Raw genomic sequence first — 21,023 nt, 5'->3', positions numbered from 1 at the left:
ACCCGGCCAATTATCTCTCCATCAGTCTACTCAATCATCAGTAAAGTGATGGAAGGTGTCATCAACAGTGTTATCAAGCAGCACCTGCTCACCAATAGCCTTCAGTGACGCCCAGTTTGGGTTCTGCCAGTTCAACTCAGCTTCTGACCTCATTACGGCCTTGGTTCAAACATGGACAAAAGAGCTGAATTCCAGAGGTGAGGTGAGAGTGATAGCCCTTGACATCAAGGCCACATTCAACTGAGTGTGGCATTGGGGAGCCCTCGCAAAACTGGAATCAATGGGTATCGAGACCAACTCTGCTAGTTGGATTCATACCTAACATAGGAATATGGTTGTGCTTGTTGGAAGTCAGTCATATCTCAGCTCCAGGTTATCTCTGCAAGAGTTCATAGAATCATAGAATCCCTACACCGTGGAAACGGGCCCTCGGCCCAATAAGTCCACACTGGCCCTCTGAAGAGCATCCCACCAGACCTATCCCCCTACCCTTTTTCTGTAACCCTGCATTTCCCATGGCTAACACACCTAATCTACACATCCCTGAACACTATGGGCAATTTAGCATGGCCAATCCACCCAACCTGCCCATCTTTGGACTGTGGGAGGAAACCAGAGCACCCAGCAGAAACCCACGCAGACGCGGGGAGAATGTGCAAACTCCACACAGACAGTCGCCCGGTGGTGGAATTGAACCCGGGTGCCTGGTGCTGTGAAGCAGCAGTGCTAACCACTGAGCCACCGTGAGTTCCTCAGGGTACCGTCCTAGACCCAACCACCTTAAACTGTTTCATCAATGACTTTTCCTCCATCATAAGGTCAAAAACTGGGATATTCACTGATGATTGCACAATATTCAGCACCATTCATGACTCAGATACTGAAGCAGTCCACATTCAAATGCAACAAGATCTGAACAATATCCATGCTTGGACTGATGAGTGGCAAGTAGCATTTAAACCATACAATTACCAGGCAATGAGTATCTCCAAAATGAGACAATCTAACCACTGCCCCTTGATATTCAATGGTGTTGCTATCACTGAAATCCCCGCCTCCATCCTTGGGTTACCATTGATCGGCAACTCAACTGGACTTGCCACATAGACACACTGTTTACGAGAGCAGGTCAGAGCTTAGGAATACTGTGGTGAGTAACTCACCACCTGACTACAATCTACAGGACACAAGTCAGGAGTGTGATGGAATACTCCCCATTTGCCTGGATGGGTGCAGCTCCAACAACACTCAAAAAGCTTGACAGTGTCCAGGACAAAGCAGCCCTCTTGATTGGCACCACATCCCCAAACATCTACTCCCTCCACCATCAATGCTCAGTAGCAGTAATGTGCCCTATCTTAAAGATGCACTGCAGTTATTCATCCAAGATTCTTTGATAGTACCTTGCAAACCACGACCACGTCCATCTAGAAGGTCAAGGGTTGCAGATACATGAGAACACCATCACCTGCAAGTTCCCCTCCAAGCCACTTACAATCCTGACTTGGAAGTACATCGTTGTTCCTTCACTGTCGCTGGTTCAAAATCCTGGAATTCCCTCCCTAATAGCATTGTAGATCAACCCACAGCAGGTGGACTGCATCAGTTCAAGAAGGTAGCTCACCACCACCTTCTCAAGGGCAACTAGAGCCAGGCAATAAATGCTGGCGCAGCCAGCGACGCCCATGTCCTTGAATGAATAATAAAGAAAATTCTAGTCTGATTTACCCAGTCAGTTCCCATATCCCTTCAACCACTTGTTTCATCCATCTCTCCAATCTAATCTTGCAAACTGACAGTTTCAGGCACTACCTGGTCCGGTCTGATCCCTGTTTACTACCACCCTTTTCCCCAACTGATCACTGAGGAAGTGCCTCAGGTGGGGCCTGTACTTGGCAAGTTCGTCCTCTCCTAAGTGGTTACCACTCAGCAAGGTTGTTCCACTAAAAACAGGAAACAGAATCTGTGAGGAGTTGCTTCTTCAATCACAGGCTGTATCTCAGCTACATTCACCACTGATAGGTTCATTTGTGAACCTGTCAGCAGCAAACATGGGAGACAGCCTATCTGTAATTGGAGAATCAGCTGGGAAGGTGAGTTGCTGCAAAAAGTGAGTCACCAGGATTGCTGTCGGCTGACAGAGATCTGGGATAGGGAAACATCTACACTGGATCCAGGTCTAGGTCCAGGGAAGAGAGTGGCTCTGTCAACCCGGGTCCAGGCCTGGGAGTGGTTGGAGGGGAGTGTATTGAGCTGAGACTGGGGGTTCGCGAAGTGCTGCTGGTGGAAATGGAAAGGTGAAGGTTGTGAAGGAAAGTAGGAGGTTGCATAAGAAGGGAGAGAAAGAAAGGAGGCTGCAAAGTTGGACTGGTAAGAAAAGGAAAGAAGCAGTTGTAGTTGAAGAGAGAAAGCTAAAAAGGACTCCAAGGTGGGCAGAAAGGAGAGGAGCTGCTGCAAGAGGAGGTGGAAAGGAAAGAAAGAGGCTGCAATTGTGGCTGGGGGAGATGATGGAGTCTACAGAGAGAACGATTTAAAACATGTCAACAAATGAATGTTCAACTAACATGGAGGCAGTAAAACTTGAAAAACCATTGAGGTAATAAATTTCTTGAAAATGAATGTGGAATTTTTAGCTTCAAGCTACATACATTGATGGAGCTGCTTTATGTGACAGTATAGTGGATGTCACTGCAATGAACACTGTCAGTTCTTTAAATTTAAACCTGGGATTGAGATTTGAAAATCAGTGAATAGAATAGTAATTGTCTGGTTAAATGTTCCTTTGTTGAGTATCAGCAATGGAACAATGGAGCTGTGACCTCAACAATCTGTGAAAGGTGTGTTTGGGATGGTGCCTTTCTTGTAATGTAGAAGTCTGTCAGTTATTTTGGGCATCTGTGATGATACTATGGCTTTAAGAGGTGTATTTTGTCCTAGTTTTAATTTATGAAAGGTGAAAACAGAGGTGTGGAGGGGTCTGCTCAAAGCCAATAAAATAAACAGCTTGTGAAGCTTTAGGTTTTTAAAAAGTTAGAACAATAGAAGCAGCCTGAATGGGTGGGGTCAAGCACCCACAAATCCAGATTTTTAATTTTAGCTTTCAGCAGTTGCTGTGTCTTAAAGCAGGATGTGGAAGCTCTTATTCCTGCCTCTGTTACAGCTAAAAACTGGGGCTGTCTTCCTGCAGTTAGAATTGCGTGTGAGATAATCTATTTTACTGAATTTGCCTTTGTCAAAGGTGTGTTTTTAAAATGCTGCTATACTGGAACAGTTATTTAATAGTAGTTAATATGTTGTTTTGATAGGCATTTCAATAGAATTACAGTTAAGCCAATTCTTTTATTTTTATTTTGTCGGTATCTTAACTGTAGTGTGTTTTTCTTAAAGTCAAGTAATTTGACTAATCGAATTGTATCTGGAACATAATACCTTAGACTGAAATAAGAAAAAGTTAAGGTTTAAGCTATCTTCTTAATATATTTTGAGGGGGGTTTGGTCTGGTCCATAACAGATCAAAAAACTACTTCTGTCTCTCTTGTGCCAGTTGAAATACTGTGGTGTCAAGGAGACCATACTCTCCTCGTCTGTTGGGGCTTTCGGTTTATTGAAGGGTTGATAAATTAAAACTACTGCTGTGTTCTTCTAATTCTACTTCAATGTTAGTCCAAATACATCCGTAGTCAACACAACTACAGAAGGCATTGTTAGTTTGTGACAGCATTGCTATAAAAATGAGTGCTGCAGTGTTCCATTCTACAGGACCCAAAGATCATTGAGAAAGCACTTGTCAGAAGCTGTCAATCGTTAAAAGTGATGGTGGTGGTGGTGATGCGTACCAGAAGCTCTGAAGAAGGAAAAGCACCAGTGCTCAGGGTTTCTCTCCCTGGTCCTGGTCTGATACCCCTTGCTCACCCACTCTATCCACCTGCCTACCCCTATCTACCTCAGTCCTGAACCCTGCAATTAAATTCTACAGCCCTTCAACTCTATATGAAATGCTTTCTCTCTGGCCTGATAATGTTTTCTCCAAACTGCTTTTAAAATTTTTGCAATTTTTTATTAGATTTTTACTGTGCAGCAGCTCTTCCAGACTACCATTTCAAAATCACATGCAAAAGAACCAGAAAGGTGATGAGAATATTGTTTTAAAGAGAGTCCGAAAGGGTGTTGGAAGTAGGTTCAGTAGTAACTTGGAAATTTGTTGTATTCATTTCCTTTGAAAGTCCATGGGATAAAACTGGGGTGTGTGGGACTCATTGAACAAATAACTTTTTCAAGGAGCCAGCACAGGCCTAATAGGTTGGCCACCTTCTGTCTTGTAAAGCTCCAAGATGGGGAATTTGCCAGCCTGCAATTCACTAAGTGCCATTCTCCCACCTTCTCCCTGGAACCCTGCACACTGTTTATTTTCTAATTCTGTTTTGAATTCTTCACTTGAACCTGCCTCCACCACACTATTATGTACTGCATTAGGACCTTAACCACTTACTGCATGAAAATGTTTTTCTTCTATCACTTTTGCTACTTATGCCAATTCAAATCTGTGCCTTCTCATTCTCGATCCTTTCACGAGAAGGAACAGTTTCTCACTATCTATTCTGTCCAGATCCGTCATGATTTTGATAGGTCAACTTAAAAATGGAGTCACTTGATTAAATTGGGTGCGAGTTTGAAGTTTTGTTTGATGAGGGATTTGTTTGGGTGAGAATGTACCCAATGGTTGAATTGGTACCTGAAACACTTTGAGTTTGGAGGTGGCTGATGTAGATTATCTGGAATTTCATGTGTGTCTAACATGCCTGCTAATTGTAGATTGAGGTGTTACAGTAGAGGGTGGACCTGAGAGTGAGGGGGAACTCCAATACATGCAATAGAGAATGGGCAAGCAACTGTAGGAATCCCACGAGGTGTAATGGGGACTCGTTTAGTTACTGTATTCTGTAACAAAGTCTCAAATGGTAAATGCATGCAGACCCCAAACTAAGGGCAAGCATCCTGCACAAATGTGCATAAGTTCAGAAGCTAATCAGCAGTCTCAATTTTGACCTCACTCTGTACTTTCTGATTACTTCTTTCAGAAATACTGTTTCAGGAATCCCTTATCACCTCAAGCTTTAGAAGATGTTAAAACTGTGGTCTGGAAAAACACGCCCGATGGAATCCTGGATGATGGGCTGACGTTAAGTGGTACGTTGTGTACAGTTGAAACGTAGCACAAATGTAACAGTGTTTCTTCTTTCGATGTTAACTTTCTCTCTCGAAGGGGCAGGGCTTCCTCTGTCCCCAGTTCTGGAATATTTACTATGCTCAATTTGCTTTGAGTTGAGGCTTGTCAGATGGAGCTGAACTGTACCTGATCCCTGATAGAGTCAAATGAAACTTCACCCCTCAGAATAGACTACCAGCTGAGAAATCTCTTCTGATTGAATTGTGTTTGATTCAGACCTGACAAGGTCAAGATTTACCAGGTTATGGAGACAGATCACTGGCGTGAAGTTGATTAGATTGGCACAGACTTGATGGGTGTCTGTTCAGTCTTCAAAGTAAACTTCTACAATTATTTGATTTACTGATCTATAACTGAATAGTATATTCGTGCAATTCAGGGACAAGTCATAGAACAACCATTATCTCATTATCTTATACCATAACTGCATTGAACTTCCAGACTTTGTGCAAATTAACTGATAAAGATTCTGCCTGGTCTGCCTCTCTGAAATTCAGTGCACTTCACAGCAATCTTTCCTCTTTCCCCCAATCTATTTTGTTCCCCTCCCAACCACTCACTCAAGGCAGTATGTTTGTGTTGAATTGCTTGAAGGATCCCTCAACATTCTGTGACCTGGTCAATTTGTGTCTGACTATCAGTGTGCACAGATGAGAGGGGCTGGATCTCTCTTCATGGCTTCCTGTGTTATTGGATGTAGGTATTGTCTGAGTACAAGGTTCTGAGACTTTACAATTGGTAAATTTGGTAGTGATGCTTTCTGATTTTAGAAGTGCAGAGAGCTGTCAGTTTGAAATACTGCCCATGTCTTACCAAGTCTGTTCTGTGTGTGCCTGTCTCATTTCTCCCCTCCAGGTTTCCTGTTCTTGAACATGTTGTTTATCCAGCGAGGAAGACATGAAACTACCTGGACTGTTCTACGGAAGTTTGGCTACGACGATAACTTGGAACTGACCGACGACTATCTGCATCCTCAGTAAGTATCAATAAAAATACCTGCCAACTGAGTATGGAATGGTACTACCATGCTTCTGGGAATGCTGCTGCTCTTCAAATTCAGAATAGGGTATAATAGCAGATGTTGTTTCGGACAGACTGGCAATTAGAACAATTAATGTCACAACTGAGAAGTTAACAAGATGATATCTGATCCCCACAAGGTGCTATTAATAATTCCACAAAGATGCATAAAGTACTTGAGATGTAAGGACAGTGTGATTTTCTGTCGGTGGTTGTTTCTTCTACATTCTATGAAACTGAGTCCACAACGTAGAAGAATCATTGACTCTGAAACTTGTTTTTAGCTGGCTAAATGGCCTAGTGAGTAAGTGGAATTGTTGAAACCTTGATCAAATTGTTTCCTGATCTAATAGACATCAGTTCCAACCATACAGCTGTGTGTAGAGGATACTTCTGCCCCTATCCACAGTCTTGATTTTAGACCATGCGGTATGTTGACCTTTAACTCAACAATGGCTGTTATTGCTATAGTAATTTTTGCAGGAATCTATAATTCACAAGCTGCATACCTCCCTTGCAGGTTGCGAGTTCCTTACCACTGTACAACTGAGTTGAATTACTGCACCTACATGTTCCTGCAACAAACCTTTGAGAAATATGATGCAGTAAGTCGCTTCTGCTTTAATCCTGCAACAAGATTTAGAGAGAGTGGCATATCTCCTGTCTCACCTGTGATTTTATTATACACAGGATAATGATGGCGTGCTCTCTCCAATTGAACTGAAGAACTTATTTAGTGTGTTTCCCTACTTCCCCTGGGGCCCCGAAGTCTTTAATACAGTGTGCACAGACGAGAGGGGCTGGATCTCTCTTCATGGCTATCTGTGTTATTGGACGTAAGTATTGTCTGTAACTCTGTCTGTTTGCCAATGCTCTTAACATTCTTGAGGTAGTTCTTACCTCTCATCCCTGCAAAGGTGTACAGTCTTTGCAACTGACTGCCCCAGAAGTTTAAATAAATCGAGCAAAGCTAAAGAGTTCAAATACCAGGAGTGACATGTAAAATAAAAACTTGTGTGCTTTTCACCCTAGAATATAGTGCAGTGGGCAGTTTATCCAAGGGAAATTGCTGAAGTTGACAGTGTTAGCCATAAATCAGTGTTTATCCCTCTCTCCAAAGTCAGAAGATTGTGAGTTACCACAGGTTTCACTGCAAAATCATGGCTGACACTCCATTGCAGTACTAAGGGAGTTTCCAGATGAGACTTTAAACCAGGGCCCTAACAGTCTCAACAGTGTGTGGAATGGTTTCATGGCATGTGATGGAGAGCAAGTGGAATTATCCCTGGTGTTAAGCCAATACTTATTGTCCAACCAATATCACTAAAACAGGTTACTGTTTGTTTATTTCTTTACTGTTTGGGGGAACTTTCTGTACACAAAATGGCTGGCCTGTTTCCTATATTATAAAAGTGATGATAATTCAACAGTACTTAGCTGTGAAGAACTTTGGGATGTTTCCAGTTTATCTGACTGCAGAAATAAAAAAATCTCTCTTTGCAGATAGGTTCCAGAAACATTGGGGATGCACTTCTAGGAAGAAAATAGTTTAGGAATTTGATGATAGCCATGTAGGTTTTTTTTCAATTTTATGAAAGTGGGGTAGGGTTGTTGGATCCCCTGTCACTACTTCTACTCCACCCCTAAACATTTAGACCTATTACCCAGTCACTGCATCTTACTATTCCCTCTCTCCTCCACCCCATTCAAATCCTTTGGTTTTTAATTAAATATTTCTTGGACTGCAAGAGACTTAAATCAGCTTCCTCTGATCGCAGGCTGTATTAACGGCTAATGTTCATCTTTTGGCCTAGGCTCCGTATTAAGTGAGAAGCAGCTCATTTGCCTTTCGTCTCTTCCCTGGTAGGTTCACTGCTTACCTGGATGTCCATCGCTGTATGGAGTATTTGGGATATCTGGGATATACCACCATCATGGAGCAAGAATCCCAAACTGCAGCCATCACGGGTAGGGAGCAACATCTGGCAGAGTGGAAGAGTATCCTACAGCCTCAGATGTTGTTCATTGTGTAGGGATCTCAAGGAGACCTGATACGGGGAGAGAATCGGAGTAGAACTCAGCTGTATAATTGCTGAGAGTACCTCTGGGCTGTAGAAAGATCAAATGGGTCTTTGTACTATATCTGAATGTTGAGTGTAAGATAAAGGTGTGATCTAATTGAGATATTTAAAAATGATTAAAAAGACTAATAAGGTAGATAGAGAGAAATCATTTCCTTTCATCCAGTATTTAAAACATGAGACAAAACCTTAATATATAGCTAGATTGTTCAGAGATAATGAATCTTCACAAGTGGAGTGGAAACTGGACCTCATTCCATCAGTATTTCTCTTCCTCCTCATCCCCAAACCCCAGAAAACAAATTGTTGAGATTGAAGAGTAAATTAACAATTTAAAATCTTGAGATTTTGTGAGGGTTTAGTAAGAGTTTCGGATCCACAGCAATCATTGGAGGCAAGGTGTAAATCAGCAGTGATCTGACCGAACAATGGAACAGGCTGATGGGGTTGAACAATTCCTCCCATTTCTGCATGAGGACTCTGCTCTGATGCACTCTACAGCATTGCCCACTGAAATTAATTGGGTTGCATAAGGAATGGCCTCTGGGCAGGACCTGAGAGACTAATTTCTGTCACACTAGTCTCTTCAGGAATGGAATAAATGGCACTTGCTGCCTCGTGCTCCGACATAATACCCAAGCTTAATGTTGCTGGAGCAACCATATGGATTTGACTACCTGCCATTGCATCAATCGGTTAAAGTTTTTTATCTTAAATGTTTCAGTGACTCGGAGTAAGAAGCTGGATCTGGAAAAAGGACAGACTCAGAGGAATGTGTTTCTGTGTAAAGTAATCGGACCAAAGGGCACTGGGAAAACCGCATTTCTGCAGGCCTTTTTGGGGCGGAGCTTGAAGGTATGTTTAATAATCCTTTCCCTCCCAATTCCACTGAGGAACATTTGCACAGAATCTGCCTCTTCTCTACGCCTCATATCATTACTTTCAAATTTCTCCATTGCCTTTCTCCTCCCTGTCCGAGCAATCTCCAGCTACAACCTTCTGAGACATGATTCTGGCCTTGTGAGTATCCTGGTTTTAATCACTTCTTCATTGACAGCCTAAGCTCTGAAACTCCTTCCTTAAACTGTCTGTGTTTAAGAAGCTCCTTAAAACCTATAATTTTGGTTACTCTTTTTTTTTTTCTCCTCTTTAAAATCTCCTTATGTGTCTCGCTGTCAAGTTTTTGTTTGATAATGCTCCTATGTTTGTTACTTTGTTAAATGTTATATAAATGAAGGTACGAATCATTTGTTCCTTCATTAGCACTGGATCGGAATCCTGGAATTTCCTGCCAAACATTATCTAGAAGTGTGGTTTGCAATGGTTCAAGAAGCTCCATTGGGGCACTTGGAATGGGCGTTAAATACAGCTTTGTCAGTGTTGCTCATGTATTAAGACAGGAAAGTAAAGACACATAATACATACTGCAATGCCAAGCCAATCGGAAGTTCATACTGTAAAATAAGCTCAGAATCTTGATACTTCTTTACAAGGTCACTATCCTTCTTGTTTCAGGTGCAGAATGAGATGGGCAGAGATGTCTCTGATTTCACAATCAACACCGTGCAAATCAACAGTCAGGACAAGTATCTAATAGTGAGCTCTGGGGTCTTAGAATTGCAGGCAATGGAAGATTCAGAACAACGCAACAATACATTCCTTCCAGCACAATTACTGCCCTTAATGCCATCACTGAAACACTCGCGGTGTTAATATGTTACTGCAGTAGAATGGTTTCTCAAGCTATGGTATTGGGTATGTTGCGAGGGAGGTGTGTACTCACCTGACATGTCTTTGTGTTTCTTTGTGTATGTACTCTCTCAGTATGTGTCAGCATGTACCCTCAAAATGTGTGCATATGTGTCTTTCCCTGTCTCTTCGTGTCTTTATGTATGTCTGTCCCATCTCTATTTCTGTTTTTGACTGTCTGTATGTTTACACCTGGTAATCAATGACATGCTCATTGTGCATCTCTCTGTCCTAGCTGCATGAGGTGGATGTTGATACTGAGTTCCTGAAAGCGTCCTGTGCTGCCTGTGACGTTGCCTGTTTGATGTATGATATTACTGATGCCAAATCTTTCAACTACTGTGCCAGTATTTACAAGGTGAGCTGCTATCTGATACAAGTAACAGACCAGATCTGGAAATAGATTGAGAAAGTAATTAGTCTCTTTCCACGTTGTACACTGTAGGAGGTTGGTCTTCATGGACCTAAGAATAAAGAATGAAAATCTTGGATTTGTAATGCATGTTATTATTGCTATCAAGACATCAAAGAATTAAACCAAGTTCCTGAAAGCCTTTTTGAGGAGACACAAAAGCACTCATTACACCATTTCAAACAAGAATAAAGTAGTTCTCCCTGGTGTCATGGACTGAAAATTATCTCTCAAACCTGCTTTTAAGTAGCTATGTGCTCATTATCATGTTGTCATGAGAGCTTGCTGTGTACAAACTGACTACCAATTTTTCTCTGCTGTAACTGATTCCATTTCAAAAAAGTACTTAATTGTCTGTGAGTATTTTGGGACATCCTTATACTGTTCAGGGTACGATAGAAATGACAGTTACTTCTTTACCTTTGATATTTAGAGGAAATATTCAGATGAATGTCCACCGCTTATGTTGACAACGTGTGAAACATGGACTGTTAAAAAGACATTCAATAATTGATAGAGTAAGGATTGAGCTTTTGTCTGCTTGTTCTGGGGGTGGGGGGAGGATATTAAGTTGCTGATGTTAGTGCTTCTGCTGGTGGTTCACCCTTTCCAGTATCCCTTTCCATTAACTTCCAAGAGAAAGAAAAGGTCGAGCAGGATGTATAACTGGAAACCCCCATCTGGAATTATCCATTCCACATACTGGGTGAAGTGAAAATTTATGGCAGCAATTTTTAAAATAAAAGGATTAATTATCTGGCAAGACAAATATTTATTGCTTATCCCAAATTGCTGTTGCGCTGGTGGTGAGTTGCCACCATGAATCGCCACAGGCTGTGTGGTGAAGGTGCATCCGTAGCACCGTATGGTGGGCATTCTAGAGCTTTTGTCTTGGCAACAATACGTGAACACTTACAGTTTCAAATCAAGATAATGTGTGACTTGAAGTGGGGCTAGCATATGGTTGTGTTTGCAAGTGTTTGCCCCCCTTCTGGGTTTAGAAAGAGCTGTCATTGGTGTCTTGGTGAGTTGCTGTTTATCTAAATAATATCTGCAGCTGCTGTCCATCAGTGATGGAGGGCATGAATATTTCAGTTCGTTAGTGGCCTGCTGATCAAGTGGGCTGCTTTGCCTTGGATGGTTTCTAGCCTTTTGAGCACTTTTGGAACAGCATTAATCCAGACAATTGGAGAGTATTCCATCACATTTCTGATTTGTTCCTTGTAGATGATGCACAGTCTCTGGGAGTTTGGAATTGCTGAAAAATTCTCAGCCTCTAACCTGCTGTTATAGCCCGAGTATTTATGTCTCCGTAGGAGCACTACATGGAGAGCAGAATCCCCTGCATCTTTGTGGCATCAAAGGCTGATCTACCAGAACAAAAGCAGGAACATGGGATCACGCCTGAAGAATTCTGCTACAAACACAGACTCCCAGCCCCGTTTCATTTCAGCTGCAACAGCGATGAAGCAACAACCTCTCATATCTACTCGAGGCTTGCACTTGCTGCAGCATTCCCGTGAGTATTCTGGAATATTCCTAGTTTTATCAGATAATTGTTGCAAGGAATGAGCACACTTTTTGCTTCACTTGATGTTGTGGTAACTGATTTCCCTCTGAGGTAAAGTCAGTTGTCATAGGATTGATTGGCAAGTAACATGAGGGCAGCATGGTGGCACAGTGATAGTACCCAGGTTTGATTCCAGCCTTGGGTGACTGTCAGTGTGGAGTATGCATGTTCTCCCTGTGTCTACATGGGTTTCCTGTCGATGCTCCGGTTTCCACTCAAGAGTCTAAACATGTGCAAGTTATATGGATTGTCCATGCTAAATTGCCCATAGTGCTCAGGGATGTGCAAGTTAGGCAGATTAGTGATGGTGTGGGTGGGTCTGAGTGGGATGCTCTTTGAAGGTATGGTGCAGACTTGATGACCTGAATGGTCTCCTACTGTACTGTAGGGAATCTGTGATTCTATGAACTGGAAGGGGATAGTGTTCCAGGTGCAGTTAGGTTTCAGAGATGGGTGAGGAGGGATTAGAGGTGTGGAGAGGAAGATTGAATATTGTTGTTTGAATATGTGGTAGAGGTGATTAATTGGAGCATTCTGGCCCCATTTAAAAATATTTGCCTGTTGTACGAGGGCATCTCCTCCACCAGAAATAGCTCCAGCTCTGCCTGGAAGTGATTTCGTGTCCATTCAGAGATTGACTGTTCTCCGACGAAAAGATAATCGAACTTTGATTTGGCCTTAACTAACTTGACCCTGGTCATCACTAACCCATTTACTTGGTAACCCATACTGCAGTCTGCTGTTGGCCATTTGGCAGCTGTAGTGGAAGTACTGAAGCTATCTGCTCTGTGACTTGCAGTAGTTCTGCTTTATAGTGGGCTGTTGAGAGGAGATATACAGGAGTCATAGTTGTAGCAAGTTCTCCCAGAGGCTGGTCTTTCCATGGGTTGGGCAAGATCTCATCTCTGTTGAGCCCAGTCTTAGGAAACTTGCATTTGCATTGAAGATTTTCACGTAATGATCATATCTGTTTGCACATCCATAGATGCTGTAACCTTGGTCCCTTTACACAGCTACAGCTATGGCTTATAGCTCTTTCCTTGTTCTCCTAACTGACCCCTCTTCCTCTCTTTCTTTCTCTGTCTCCCTCTTACAGTGACCTAAATGAGGCAGAGCTCAGCATCACGTCCTTCTGGCTACGTATCACGTTTGGAGCCACTATCATTGCGTTCTTGGGACTCGGCATCTATAAAGCACTTGCCAGGCAGAAATAACAGGAGACGGGATCAGCACGACGAGGATGGTGTCCTGAACAGGGATAGGGGAACATGCACTGATCTGCCATCCTGTAGGATTTTATTACAGTTATCTTTGGGATTTGGGTAGGGATGTAGGGAGAGAAGCCATCGGCTGTAATGGTGGAAGAACTGAACAAACAGCTTCTGGTGTCCATGTATTTTGACAAGACATGTAGGAATAGGCTTTCCTGTCTTTACTGTTGAGAGTATCTGCTGGAAGAGACACCTGACCAGTCTGAGCTCTAGAAAGGTATCTTTACTCACTCCCCATTTGGCAGCTAATGTCAGTGTGTTTAGCTCTGCACTTTCCCCTTTCAGTGTTTATTCTACACGTCCTGTTCTTTTGGGGCTTATTTCCCCTGACCTACTAAACAAACTGTCATATCCACCAGAAGAGCCCTGGTGAGACTGCCAGTGGCACATTTTTCTGGTGATCTATTTTAGTGTGAGATTCAGAATGTGTTTCTTGAATGTAAAGTAAAACCCCTTTGTTCCGTGGAATTATCTAAAAGCTGTTGGCTGGATGAAAACAAGGGTATGTTGGTGAGATCTGAAGGACTGTTTTTCTCAATATTTTTATACCAGAATTTGTAATTCAGGTGTATTGATGTATTTTTTCATTTTAAGGAAAAAAAAACACAAGGGTGTTTCATCATACTTTTTGATACTGTTGGTGCCAAGGTCATAAATTTCTGTTGTCTGCAGGTTTTGGCTCAGCAGAGTAATGGAAATTTGGATTCTGTGAAGGCCTGTGCTTTGTCAATGCTGTTTAACTGGTGCTTGTGTCTGTGTAGAGAAAATACCTGTATACCAACAACCAAACCACTTCTTAACTGGCACCAAAATCTCTCTTACAATTTTGATTCTCATTCTTTGTGTGAAATTTATCTCTGGATAAGTAGGCAAAGATTATAAGGCAAACCCAATCATCAGGAAAATTATGCACTAACTGTATCAACGCCTGCAAGAGTAACTACATTTCAAAAACATAATTTATTGAGTATGATCTTCCTTGAAATATCCTGAGAATGCAACTGTGTCTTTAATTACTTGTTTTCAATAGTAATCAGTGGCCTTTCCTGAACTTTCTACCCATTTACATCGGTATTTCTTTAGCTATTGACTTTTTTCCATGTTCCGTACTTTCTGTGTTGTGATCCTCAAATGTAATTCATGTTCTGAGGGACATTGTTTGGAACAGGAGGAGGCCATTCATGCCCTCCAGCCTGTTCTACAATTCAGTCAGATTATTGCTGATCTGCATCTCAACCTCATCCACCTACCTTTGCTCCAAAGTCAGTTAGTTATTAGTTTTGTCATTATATCGCTTATACAGGTGACTTTTCATATGTCCTTGTTACTGGTTGCAGGCCTGTCTGATCACCTTTGAGATTCATTGTTACTGGATCATACTGTAGTGAGAGTTAGTGATAGAGTTCCTATTGTTTAAATTTTCTCAAAAGCAGTGCCCCATTTTTAACTGTTGTGTGTACAATTTTAATTATAAGTGTACCAAATAGTCAAAGATGATTTACGGATAGAGTACTTCTGGGACTCAGCTCACTTCTATCCATCATCTACTCCCCATCTTCCTGCCCCTTCAAAAGGCAGAGGCAGAGGCAGCTCTGTGATGCCTAACCTTGTGAAATGTTGAATGTTTGACCTTATAAAATGAGGTAAACAAATGCTGGTGAATGAGACATACTGCTGTTTCAGGTGTTTGCTATCAGTATGTAAGAATCAGGAGCTAGAGTAGATAATTCAGCCACTTGAGCCTCCTGACCTATTGAGTGATCATGTCTGATATTTTACCTCAGTGCTATGTTGGCTTTCTTTCCCCAGATTTCTTGATTCCCTTGATCAACCTCAATCTTGAAATATGGTCATCAACTGAGCATCCTCTGGGCTAGAGAATTCTATACAATCGTAGCTCTTTGAGTAAAGAAATTTATCCTCATCTCAGTCCTAAATGGCCAACCTCTTATTCTGAGACTGATCCTTATTTCTACATATTCTTAGTGTCTTTCATGTCAAGCCCTCTACTGTGTAACCAATGTGCCTTAACCTCGACATGGGAAAAGCAACCTTTCATATTTCTTTTTTACAGAGCAACATCTGTCAATCAGAGTCAGTTATGTCTTTATTAAGAACAGCCCTGATATTTGATTAAAAGTGACCTTTCCTTTTTGTCATGAGAAATGATGAGCAGTCTGGTAGATATATACATCTTGTAGATGCTGTGATGCTATGACACATGCCTGGGGCTGGTGGGACTTGAACTCAGATGTTCTACCCAGAGGTACAGGCACGACTACTGTGCCACAAGACCTTTAATCAATTCCTGTATGTTAGCATGTTTAACATAAAGTATGCCAACCTCTAAGTTCACTTGCAACATCAGAAATATCTTGAGACATTGCAGTAAGATTCCAGTGCTGTACTCCAGAATGGCATTGCGAAAAGAATCAAACTGTTATTATATTGACATCATCCAAATATGGTTCATGTAAAGCATAAACACCAACATAAACCAGTTTGGCTGAATGATAGATCACACTTTGTCTAAGGGATGTTTTCAGCCTGAATTTCTGAGTTGGGAAGAAATTAAATTGAGTCTGTGGGTTTTAAGGCAAGGCAGGATTGGTGATGCCGAGGAGGAACTATCACTCCGCTTGTTTAAACAGAGTACACTCTGACTTCATGATTTGCTTGGGTACTGAAGATCAGTTGAACTCCCTTGCAACGTCAAATAGTGAAATCGCTCAGAACTATACCTGAATACCGAAATACTCTTGGGTTGTTAGAGTCCTCATCTATATTCCAATGGCTTTTATGTGTCAGCTTTGAAAAGGGATTGTATTTGCTGGACAAAGTTAGATTTGGGCGGTACCCTCTGAGAACTGATCGAAGATGTCCAAGTTCTCACTAGTGTTGCACTTTTTTATCTTAATTTTCTTAAAAGTGGTGCTCCAAAAGTGGAATGATGCAACACAGAAGGAAGCCATTTAGCCCATTGTGCTTGTTCTTAGGGCGACCCTCCCACCCCCTTATTGCTTTCCCATAGCCCTGCAATTTCTTTTTCTTTGTGAAATTCTGCATACTTTCTGCTTCTTCCTCCTGCTTATTTTTGCCACTTTTTTGTTCTCACTGGATCCAAAGAATCCACTAATCTGGCAGGTGGCTTAACTCCAGTGCTGTTCCAATTCATTTGGCTGGAATCGTAGAATCGCTCCTTCATAACTGCCATTGTACTTTGCCACACTTGAGATCAACAACACAGGCATGGACTCATTCTTGTATTGCTCAGCCTTTTAGACCCTTTATTTGTGTGTCTGGTTTGCTATCTACATGGCAAAAATGGAGAGCAAAATACACTCTGCTGTGCAATTGTAAAGAACTGTGGCTTGATTGCAGTGTCAGTTGGTGTTTCCCTGAATCCCCAACTGTAGATGTGTGCCTAACAGCTGTAGAATTATCCAGAGTGAGTGTCTGATCTAAAAGATCGCTCCAATAACCAACCCATCCCTTGCCTGTCTTCCAATCATTCAACTCAGTTGTGAACTTACTGCTCCCATACAATAAATTAAGCCTTTGATCCTGTCCAATTCATGTGAAATGTAAGTTTTCATGTGAACTCAATGTGTTGATGTGTGTGTGTGTTTTCTGTCTTGATCTTGCAGTCACAATTGACCCATCACTGAATGGTTGTATCCAATATCAGCTTCCGAGGAGGTTTTGTTGCTGCCTCTTTCACTTGAAGCCACCCTATGTTTTCCAATTGAACTTCGTTTCTATTTGCCCTTTCTCTTCTTGTGGCAAATGCTTGTCGCTGGGTACTAGTTGTCTGATTGTATCTTGGCCAAATGATCTTTAGTCACATGAAAGGTGGTAGATTATTCGGCTCCAGTGGGAAAGCAGGTAAGAACTGTCCGAATTCATTATTACTGGAGTCCTTTCCCCTAACCTACTCATTGTCTGACCTGTCAGGACAGTTATTGTTCCCTAGTTACTTCTCTCAACTTAAATCAATTACCTCACATGGGCCCAGGGATTGAACCTGGCATTGTCCCAATCTGTCTCACTCAACCAAAACACCAAGCTATTAGCGTTCACAGTTTTTCTGATGTGTGATTGAAGCCATCCATTGCTTAGTTTGTATTGCAGTTCTCAGCTTACAAAGTAGGAAGATAGAACAGAGTAGTATTTAAAATGCCATGGACAGTTAAATGATCATATCTTCAGATTGGTGAGCTTGGTAACTGTGGAACTGGAATTTAACTTTACTCCTGTTTGATTACAGATTGTTGGGAGTAAAATTCTTTGTGTCAATAAATAGGAAATGTTATTTCTTTGTGATTTTTAAATGACAGATTTTCTGTACCTGTCCTTTCATGAAAAGATAAATATATTTTCAGATTTTACAATTTTTATATTGTGTCAGCCTGTGTTTGTACATGGGTATTTAGAATAGTGCAAATGAGTTTTCAGCTCTGGATGGTTTAATGCAACGTTATAAGCCATGTGAGCCACTGACCATGTCAACAAATCGGGAATCAAGATGTGGTGGTTTGCATTTCTGATCAGTAAGTAATGAATCAACAACAGACACCATTGTGGGGCCTATAACCTCAGTCATCATTCACAAAGCATACCATGTCAACTTTGACATTTGTGTTTATTTGTTGGTAAAGTTGAAAGATGGAAATATTGAAGTTGGTTTATTTTCCATGGACACAAAGATAGTAGATTTTAGGTAAACATACATGTTAAATATCTTTACCTGCATTGTGTAAACATTATCCCTTCACCTTAATTTTCCATGACAAAGGTTAGAGTAAAGGGTTAAACATCTTTTGATTTTGGGTGCTAACTGTAATCATGCAGTAAAAAGTAGGTATAAAGTGGGAAAAAGTTCTGATATTTGTCCCAGAGTTACAATTGTACGTCATGAAGTTTCTACATTCAATTTAGATTAAACATTGAGCTGCTGATTGATCGATTGCAAACCTAAGCAAGGCAGGTGCCATCAGAAGTATGTGCCCTATTTGTTAGCAGTGATTATGTTTCTCGGAGCACAGACTCTGGACAAACTTGTGAATAAACTCCAAGTTTAACATCCCCAGTGATTTATTTGAGGGGAATCTAGATGCATATATGAGGAAAATTTGCAAAAATAAAGTTTAGGTGTGTAGGAGTCTTGTGTGGAGTGTAAATCCTGTAATGAATCAGTTGGGCTGAATGGCCTGTTTCTGTGCTGTAACTTCTATGAAGTTTAATGGCATAGAATCTGTGCTATCTTTTATTAAATATGCACACGTTCCAGCAGGAGCCCAGTAGTAAACATTTGGTGGGAGGATTGACCTCTTCAGATCAATGAATCCCTGGACAAATTGCGAAGACTCTCCTAACCCCTGGCTCAGATTAATGGAGTCTTGACTGAGAAAGAACAGGAGTAATTTTTTGAATCAGTGCTGCAATTTCTGTTCATGCCAACTCTACTTCTAAACTTAAGTTTCCTGCTGTCTAATCCAAAGCCATCTTTTGACGGCCTGTTCTATGGGATCCATAGAATTGAAACACAAAGCAAAGGAGGCAGCTGTTCAATCTGTCATGTCCAGTGGCACGAGCTTTCCCAATTGAGTAAATAGAGGAGCCACATTTATGCCACACATGTACAACTGTTGGGTTGGTAGATAATCCTTTTAAAACATTCCTTTACAGCAGAGATATTACTTTTTATTGTTATTCATTCATGGGATGTGGGCATTGCTAGCTGGGCCCACACTTACTGTCCTTCCCAGTTGCCTTTGAAAAGGTGATGGTCAGCTGCCTTCTCAAGCCACCACAGTCCATTTGATGTTGGTATGTCCACAATACCATTAGGGAGTGAGTTCCAGGATTTTAATCCAGCAACACTGAAGGAACAGCAATACAAATGAATTACAACCGATAAAATGTGTTGATAACTTCTTGATATACAGTGTCACCTCTCAACATGATAAAATGTAGATAAATCAAGGTGCTTCACAAGAGCATTGTGAAAGAATATTTAACACTTCCCACAGAAAGGAGTATAATTATGACAGCAGATCAAAAGCTAAAGAGTGGTAGAAATGTTTATAGGGAATTGTGGAGCTTAAAACCAAGATAACTGAAGGCGCAGGCACCAATGCTGGTGTGAGAGAAATGTCAAAATTGTAGACGCAACAGAGATTCCAGAGGGCTGGGGTATGGAAGAGATTACACAGAGGGCTGTGGTTGTGAAGAAATTTTAAAATGAGCATGAAAACAATTTATTTCTGATGCTCTTGCTACTCTATCCAGAATATCCTTTTCTTTAAGGATCCGTTCATTTCAATATCTGAGGAGCGGAGGATTTATATGTAGTGTTCGTCTGGTAGTTTTTCACAGTTCTATCAAGCAAGGCATAACGTCTAGAAGTTAACATTTCACATTCTTATCTGGATCTAGCAGCAGCTTAATCAAGATCAAGGGGAAATTAGGCTTGATATATAAACAGACCGCTCAGAGTTGCATAGGAAAATGTGGTTTAGCGATCACCCCATGTGACAGCCACAGTTTTATTACTTCAAATAGGGTCTTAGGGCAATAACATCCATTCAGGTCATTGACAACAAGTCAACTGTCTCTAGGGAAGACGAGACAGTTTATGGTGAATACTTTGTCAAAGTGCTGGATGAAATAGTTTGATTGGGTCCCTCATACAGTGACAGGTGGAATGGGGACCCTCACACAGTATATAAAATTCTGACATATTAAAATAATCTCTCAAATAAACAATCTATTAATAAGTGAGATACTGGTACTATTCAACATTATTAGAAAATAATTTGGGAGCCTGAAATTTAATGAGTACTTGACAAACTGTAGTTTTTTCACATAGAGGTGGTGCGTGTATGGAATGAGCTGCCAGAGGAAGTGGTGGAGGTGGATATGATTACAACATTTAAAAGGCATCTGAATGGGTGTATGAATAGGTAGGGTTTAGAGGGGTATGGGCCAAATGCTGGCAAAAGGGACTAGATTTCTATAGGATGTCTGGATGGAATGGATGAGTTGGACCGAAGGGTCTGTTTCCGTGCTGTATATCACTATGACTCTATCAAGTCTAGGAAACTACCTGAGGAACTCCAGTAGTGACGTTCTGGTGCTGGAATGACTGAACTCTAACAATCGTAACATTTTTCTTTCTTCTAGATGTGACTCCATCCAGTGGAGAGTTTTCCCCTGCATTCCCATTTTCTAGGCAGTTTCATGCCACACTTGGTTGAATGTGGCCTTTATGTCAAGAGTAGTCACTCTCCTCTCCCCTCAGTCCAGCTCTTTTTTTCCATATTTGAATTAAGGCTGTAATGTGATCAAGAACTCAGTGACCCTGGTGGAGCCCAAATTGAGTAAGAGTGAGCAGTTTATTCCACGTCACCGAATAATTGCCACTGTTGTAGCCATACTGCAAGGGCTCATCTGGAGCATCAATATTCAGAACATCGTCAAAGCCCATACCCTTTGCAATACCTAGTACCTTCCACCATTTTCTGATATTGTGGAGTGAACTAAATTGTGTGAAGATTGTTTGGCATCTATGCTTACGGATACCACTGGAGAACCTCAGACAGAATGCAACAATATGTTGATCACAGCTATTCCTGCTTTATCTGATGGAAATATTATGAAGAAATATTATTGGTAAATTATGGGAAATATA

General features: G+C 41.3%; 1 protein-coding gene across 1 annotated transcript in view; it reads left to right on the top strand.

Moving 5' to 3' along the window:
* rhot2 (ras homolog family member T2) overlaps positions 1–17,725 on the top strand; it is a 38,943-nt gene extending 21,218 nt beyond the window's left edge. Inside the window, exons 10-19 of the mRNA XM_048609785.1 lie at positions 5,079–5,187; positions 6,083–6,203; positions 6,768–6,852; positions 6,938–7,083; positions 8,115–8,215; positions 9,053–9,183; positions 9,844–9,924; positions 10,313–10,435; positions 11,806–12,008; positions 13,156–17,725. Coding sequence (XP_048465742.1) covers positions 5,079–5,187; positions 6,083–6,203; positions 6,768–6,852; positions 6,938–7,083; positions 8,115–8,215; positions 9,053–9,183; positions 9,844–9,924; positions 10,313–10,435; positions 11,806–12,008; positions 13,156–13,273 — 1,218 coding nt within the window. The 3' untranslated portion in view covers positions 13,274–17,725. The remainder of the gene's footprint in view (positions 1–5,078; positions 5,188–6,082; positions 6,204–6,767; positions 6,853–6,937; positions 7,084–8,114; positions 8,216–9,052; positions 9,184–9,843; positions 9,925–10,312; positions 10,436–11,805; positions 12,009–13,155) is intronic.
* Positions 17,726–21,023: the final 3,298 nt, after the last annotated feature.

This window comes from Rhincodon typus, chromosome 21 (genome assembly GCF_021869965.1).
Source record: "Rhincodon typus isolate 14 chromosome 21, sRhiTyp1.1, whole genome shotgun sequence".
Classification (NCBI taxonomy): Eukaryota; Metazoa; Chordata; class Chondrichthyes; order Orectolobiformes; family Rhincodontidae; genus Rhincodon; species Rhincodon typus.
This window is presented reverse-complemented; position numbering and strand designations above follow the sequence as displayed.